The 7629-nt window shown below is 37.4% G+C and overlaps 1 protein-coding gene across 1 annotated transcript; it reads left to right on the top strand.

The window, feature by feature from the left end:
- Positions 1 to 2285: 2285 nt before the first annotated feature.
- kazald3 (Kazal-type serine peptidase inhibitor domain 3) lies at positions 2286 to 7629 on the top strand. Its single transcript, XM_079637985.1, has 4 exons — positions 2286 to 3046; positions 3895 to 4055; positions 4503 to 4650; positions 4742 to 7629. The coding sequence occupies exons 1-4, from the start codon at positions 2542 to 2544 to the stop codon at positions 4825 to 4827; spliced, it is 900 nt and encodes a 299-aa protein (XP_079494111.1). The 5' UTR covers positions 2286 to 2541; the 3' UTR covers positions 4828 to 7629.

Below are 7629 nucleotides of genomic sequence, written 5' to 3'. Positions count from 1 at the left end.
CCCTCATGTGATTTCCTTGCCCTCATGTGATTCCCTTGCCCTCATGTGATTCCCTTGCCCTCATGTGATTCCCTTGCCCTCATGTGATTCCCTTGCCCTCATGTGATCCTGCGATGTGCTTCCCTAGTCTCTTGTCTCATGTTGTCATTGGTTAATTGTATAATCATGTTCACAGGTGTGTCTTGTTTAGTGATTAGTCCACGTGGTTTGTTGTTAACAATTAGTCCAAGTTGTGTGTGGTTCGTGCTCATATACTGGAGTCCCTAATCATGCAGATTTTGGCTACATATGCTCCGAGTAGTACTGTATAAAAAAGAAAGTTATTTCCCATACCCCAGAAATGAGCATTTCTTACAATTAATAAACACTTAACACTCAGTGTTTCCTGGATGAACAGGTTAATTGATTGTAATATTAATGATATTAACTGATCCAAATATTTATAGTTAATTAACTGGTTATAATTAATGATTCATATTTCCCTTGAGCTAATTTTCTACACAGTTTTCTGCCGGCACCAGTTAGCAGATATCATCATCCAATCCACGTTGGAAGCAGTGAATATAGAACATGATCATCCCTCGCCGTTAGGTACCAATACCCAAAGAACTCCTCCACATATTCTTCAATCTTCCACCCATCCTAAAATATGGTGCAAAGGAAAGCCTCAGGTTCAAGGAAAACTCCAGCTGAATTTGTCACGTACAGTCTGGCCATTCTCATTAGCCAGACATTCCACATTACTCAGGTAATTCACAGGATAGGTCTTTCACATTTGTTAGGATCTGGGTACAACAAATAACTAAATTATCATAGGTTGGGATTTTCACAGTCTTTTAAGTGTGGCATCCAACCAAATTATAAATTTGCATTCACAGAAGTATGTTGAATTCAAACATAACTCAGGTTTACATCCACAGGAAAAAAGTGTTGCACAGTCCTTGAAAACGAGGCAAAAACAGTTCAGAGAATAATAATTATTTGTGTTCACAAGAGAATTCACGAATCTAGACCTGGAAAGTCATGGAAATGATTAAATGAATAAAATGTTAAAATGCCTTGGGCGTTTTTTTATAATGAATATTATTATTAAGGTAATGGCAAGCTCTAAAATAATTTATCTGGTAGAAACTGAATTGATTGATTGATTGAGTGAATATCCACTAATCATGAATTACTGGAAGTTTCATGCAAATTCATCGGTTAAAAAGAGTGGGAGCCTTAAAGAACAATGTAATTGTAAAAAATTTAATAATTTTTATTATAATTAATTTAGTTAGACTTGGGCCTTGGATTAAAAAAAGAGTGAGAACAACTGCTCTACATTATTTACAGTACATCTATTGTTTGATTAGGGTTGGAACTAAATTCTGCAGGACAGTGAACCTCAAGGGTCAGAGATGCCCACGTGAAGCAACAACAATAAACAATAAATCTGTCTTTTATAGGCAACTCAGGATCTTCTGGTGACATCAACTGACACTAATGTCCTTTTTCAATGTCTCTCCTGTGTGCAACTTCCGTTTCTCACATCCTTAAACCTCTTATTGAATATTCTTGAAAACACACACACACACACACACACACACACACACACACACACACACACACACACACACACACACACACACACACACACACACACACACACACACACACACACACACACACACACACACACACACACACACACACACACACTCACTCACTCACTCACTCACTCACTCACTCGGTTTCACTATCTTTGTGGGATTCTCCATAGACAATGATTTGTATACTGTACAAATTATCTAATCCATTTCCCTTGTGAAGATCGCTGACTGGTCCCCTGTAGGATCTCAGGGTTTATATCCTTTATACTAATGACAATAATAGTAATGGTTTGGGACCATGTCATGCAATAGGCATGCATGCAAAATAATGTCAATTCATTTTAATCAAAAAAGTTAATTAAAATGATTTAATTTGAATTGGTTCAAGTTCACTTGTTTCAAAATTATTCAGCTATGTTTTAAAATGTGCACTTGTTTTTTGTGTGTGCTATTTTAAAGTCGTGAAAACAACAACAACAACAACAACAACAACAACAACAACAACAACAACAACAACATTTTAGAAATCCTGAGAGAACCCATGTCTCAAAATTGGCAATTCACTTCCGGATTTCATGACTACAGTACAACCACATTAGAATTCACTTTGAAGTTAAAGTTTAGAGATATACCGCCACCTAGTGGTCGTTAGCTTTCGCCCGCTGTAAATACACTCCTTTAAACTCAATGTATCGTTTCGTAAACTTCTAACACACCACAAAAATTCATCATGATTTTTTTTTTCTGCAACTCTGGCATCCAATAGCTGAAGCTGTAAGTTCGCGGGAGTGGGGGAGGATATGTGTTTATTTTCTTTCACAGCCACAGATGGTTTCAGAGGCTGTGAGACTGACAGACACGCAGAACGGCTGTCGGGGATGAAGCCGCAGCTTTGGGGGGAAAGTTGCATTTATTGCATGCATAGCTGGGGCACGAGACATAAGCTCTCATGATGTTAATGCAAATAGTTATGTTTGCTGTTTTGGTTCTGAGCGTCAGACCCGGAGAATGTTTCCCCAATTACAAAGATGACTACATGGACGAGGACTTGGCCACCTTCGACTATTACAAAGGGACAGATGAATTTGATGAGGGGAACAGGACGCAAGAGTGTGAGGAGTGTGTGCCGGAGCTGTGCCCGCTGGCGCAGGGCTGTAGAGCGGGGCTGATGCTGGACAGTTGCGGCTGCTGTTCTCAATGCGCCAACCTGGAGGGACAGTCCTGTGATCTCGGCCAGAGAAATCTCTATTATGGATTGTGTGGAAAGGACATGGAGTGCAAACTGGACAGGTCAGATGGAGCGGACGGTGAAGAGCCAGAAGCCCAGTGTGTGTGTTCGTCTCAGAAACCTCTGTGTGGCTCAGACGGACAGACCTACATGAATCTCTGCAAATACAAAGAAGCGGCTTATTCAAAATCTGGACTCAATGTGAGCGACGGGCCGTGCAGGACAGGTAACAATACATTCTCAAACTTTTATTGTTTGTTTGTATCTCGGGTTTTCCAACAACCATTATTCAATTAAATTAAATGGAATAATAAATGTGTTTCAATATTTCTTTACCAGCATTTATTAATTAATTTAAATTAAGTAGGCCTAGATATGTCAAAAGTTTTTTTCCCAACAATATTTTCTTTCTTTCTTTCTTTCTTTCTTTCTTTCTTTCTTTCTTTCTTTCTTTCTTTCTTTCTTTCTTTCTTTCTTTCTTTCTTTTTTCTGTCTTTCTTTCTTTCTTTCTTTCTTTCTTTCTTTCTTTAATAGATGTGTATCAATCGTGTTTTTCCAATATTTATTTCAATATTTATTTTCTTTATTTTATTTTTTTTCCAACATTTATTTATTTATTTAAAACATGGAGTAGTGTCTCAAGTGTTTTTCAAACCAATATTTAGTATAATTTAACTTAAGTTTTTGTCTTTCTTTCTTTAATGCATAAATATACATTTTCAAGTGTTTTTCTTTCTAACATTTATGTGTGCATGTATGTATTTCTTTAAAAAATAGAGTAGAAATGTCTCAAGTATTTCTTTCCAAGAAGTATTTATTTATAATTTTTTCATTCTCTCTCTCTTTCTTTTACACATGGAACTGAAGTGTTATATCAAGAGTGTTTTTCTCTCTAAGCTGTCAGCACTTGGGAATTTTGGACCTCGCCCCTATAATTCCCCAGTGACTTTAAAGAGTGGGTTTATGACCTTTAAACTGCTCTTCACATCAAGCTGACATAGGAAGTGGTTTCTGAATGTGATCCCTGATATGTCCTCTTTACCTCTTTCTGTTTCTCTGTCTATTTCTGGTAAGCCCCCGTCATCAAAGTGCCGCCGCATAATCTGGTAAATGTAACGGGCAGCAGTATAGCATTTCTCTGCGAGGTGTTTGCATTTCCCATGGCGCTAGTGGAATGGAGGAAAGATGGAAAAGAGGTCATTTTACCGGGTGATGATCCCCACATATCTGTTCAGGTAAAGTATTTCCAAATGTTTTAAACAGAAGCTCTGTGATGTAATATAGCTATAGCCTTGACTTACGTTTAGGGCCACAGAATCTGCAGCCACAGAACTCTATAAACTCTACAGATTTCCATATGTCATTCATAAAAGTCCACTCATCTCCTTCCATGTGTCCGTTTATTAAATATTTTGGCTAATACGTGACACCACGTTGAAATAAATGCTTCTCAATTACAATTTTTTTTCCCCACAAAATGAGTGCAGAAAATGTGATTAAAGCCAGCAGATTTTATTGAATTATTCATGCAGGTGATTATGGTTTCAAGACTTAGGACATTATGTGCCTTTATGAACTTGTCAAGAATTACAAAATATATATATGGACCCCCTTCCTCAGCAGATAGGAAACATTTAATATATTTCAGGATCCACCTCCTTTCCATTTCTGTTTTCCTGTAGTCACGAGGTGGCCCTCAAAAGTATGAACTTTCCAGTTGGCTGCAGATTGAAGAGGCCAGTCAGATGGATTCTGGCACATACAAGTGCATTGCTCGAAATGAGCTTGGCCACATCTCAGCCACAGCGATTTTAGGAGTCCTGCCACCAGGTAAAAGATATACCCCTAGCTGTAATGGCCCCCACATTAATACTTCCTGTCCCATTACATTTATATAATCTATTTTTTCTTTCTTACTCAGATGAGATGTCTGCCTACTTGGAACAAAACACGAATGAAATGATGGGTTATGACCAATTACAGGACTATGACAGGGATTATTACTAAACTTCCAAGACCCTCAAGGAAAACAATGTTTTTCACTTATAGACATTACATTTTTTGACATGGCAAGAAGACACTCAGGCATTGACTGCAAAAAAAAGTAATAAGCCAGTAAAAAAACATCCCCCTAGAGCTTTTTCTACATCTGGATAATCAAACATGGAGGCGGCGGGGAAGAAGCTTGAATAAATTCCCAATGGCACAGGCCACTAAAATGGATGAAAAACACACCATGAGATGAGCGGAGGAGCAATTGGAGCAGTCCGGGAGCTGCTAGAAGCTCTACAATTCGGCACAGAGAGTAGCTACTGGAGCTGAATGTCTCTTTTGTTTCACCAACACTCTCCTTCAAAGTGACAAGTTGAATAACAAAACATGAATAAATGTGAACTGTGTGAGAGCTGCACGTTTATGACAAAAATATATATTTGTTGATCCTTTCTATTCATAGTATAAGTGCAGTTATGAATTTTGATCTGTAGAATTGACTTTAAAATCATTTTTGTGCGTTTCAACACTTTTCACTTTGGTTCTAAAATTAATTTTTGAACGCATTATAAATATAACATTACGACTCAACTGGAGTAGACAGAAATGGAATGTTGTAATCGTCCCTTTCACAATAATCGTAGAAGCTTTAATTGTAATTCTAAAAACTACACGTTTAATATTGAGTAACTCTCATATTAGACACAATAGTGCCAGTTAATAGTCTAGTTTTTGTCTAACGGTCTAGTTTTTGCTCTATCAATGGATATAGTTCCAAACTAAGCCACAGGAGAACTGCTCTGTCCCCAAGCAACAGCTGTTCCTCAATGAATCAGTGATTTTTGACAAATCTGTTGATTGAATGGTTCAATGACTCGTTCATAAAGAAAATCACTGGCTGCACCCAGATAGGCTGGATTTGCGGTGAAGTGACAACTGACGTTGGTAGGTCACATGACAATGCCAACATAAATGCGTCCGGATTTCATTCATACAACACACATTCATGCTAAATAGAATCTACTTTTTAACAGTCACAACGTAATTACTTATTCAAAAAAAAGTATCTACTCAGAGAATATGCAATTTCAGATGCAGCCACAGGATTTGTTAGTAAATGGATTAGTGCTTTAAGAAAAATCGGTTGATTCTGTGATTAACTCTTAAAGACTGCAAAAAAGTCACTGATAAATCTCCACCACTGAAATGCACAGATGGACAGACTTATCTTTGAAAGGGCACTGTTGTTGGAGTACTGCGGTCTCTTTTGTGCCAACTCAGTTCTTCACAAACCATCCTTTTCTACTCAAAGAAGAATGTGTATCAGTTTATGCATGTTTCCACATGTGGCATCCCTCTTTTACTAGCCTTTCCTTTGAGTGTGTGTCTGTCAGATCTGGGTGAGCCATTTGAGCACACAGCTGGCTTTAATATATCCTTATGATCTCCTGTCTTAAGACATAAACACAGAGATCATATTCTTCAGTACATGTGCGTACAGGTCACACTCATGGGACTTCTTTTGATGAAAATACAACAAACACCATCAGGCTACTTATTGATATAAACATCTTTTAACCCTCTAATTTCACCTCTTAGTGGCGAAGAGACCTGTATTTAACAGAATGGCTGTGGATGACAGAGCTTTTTAACCCCCGTTCTCTCTTCTGCCCTCTCATGATGTTCTCTGGTGCCTTTAACTCAAGAGTAATTATGGTAACAGCAATGCATGCAATGTTAGGTTATGGTTTTGATGCTACATTATTTAAACTCTGCAAAAGATTCCTAATATTGACACTATGTTGTTTCAGACCTCTGTTCAGAAGACCGGGAAACTTTGGATGATGTTTTACATAAATGTACTGTAATTTTACTGTAAAAATACTAACGCAGAGTTATACACCATTCTTTCTTTTCAAAAACAGTAAGTGTAATAAACCAAATGTAACAACATGTGGTTAAAGGGTCCATTTGCATTGACTTCCACCCAACAGTCAACTGTTAAAGCAATTAGTCTGCAGTAAGGTCTAAATCATTTCAAACGGAGAGCACCCTGGGAATGCCGGTTTCCTCTGGCCTTAAACAACCAAACATTCTGCAAAATCAGAACACTATGGAAGCGTATGTCTGCCACATAAGAAAACAATATATTAAAAAGGTAATTGTGAGTTTACATCTCACAATTCAGACTTTTTTCTCTGAATTCTTAGTTCATGGTTTTACAATAACTGACTTATTTGTCAGTTTACATCTCGCTATTCTGATTTTTTTAATAAATTTTTTATTTACATTATATTTACCATACCAGAAACATCAAAGCTCCCATAAACTATATACAGACGCCAAGAAAAACAAAAACAAAGAAGCATATGTAGGATGTTATATAAAAAAGAGAGGGAATGATTAAAATCATCCGCTCCATCATCCACGACCTCCTCAACCATCTGCAACGCAACAAGACTATTCCTATTCCTATTCCTATTCTCAATTCCTCCAATACTTTATCAGTGATCTTCAATTCATAGTTCATCTTACCTTCAATAAACCTGTTTCTCCTCATTACTATCCTTGTTGTGAGTCTCTGTTCCGTAACACTGGGTGTATAAGAAGGGGCCTCATCATTTTCTAAACCTCTTTCCATATATCAAGGGAGTATTCAACGATTGGTCCATAATTGCTTATTCGTCCATATTTTCTTCATCTCCTTAAGGAGTTTTGTTACTGTGTTTTGTTATTGTGGACAGTGTTGTTTCTCCGTACTCACCTTCATCTTCATCTGTACTCTTATCTTTTCTCAGACTAAAATAAAGACGAAAA

This window comes from Phoxinus phoxinus (genome assembly GCF_949152265.1).
Source record: "Phoxinus phoxinus genome assembly, chromosome: 15".
NCBI classification, from domain to species: Eukaryota; Metazoa; Chordata; class Actinopteri; order Cypriniformes; family Leuciscidae; genus Phoxinus; species Phoxinus phoxinus.
Note: the sequence above shows the minus strand (reverse complement) of the source record. Positions and strands in the feature narration are given on the sequence as shown.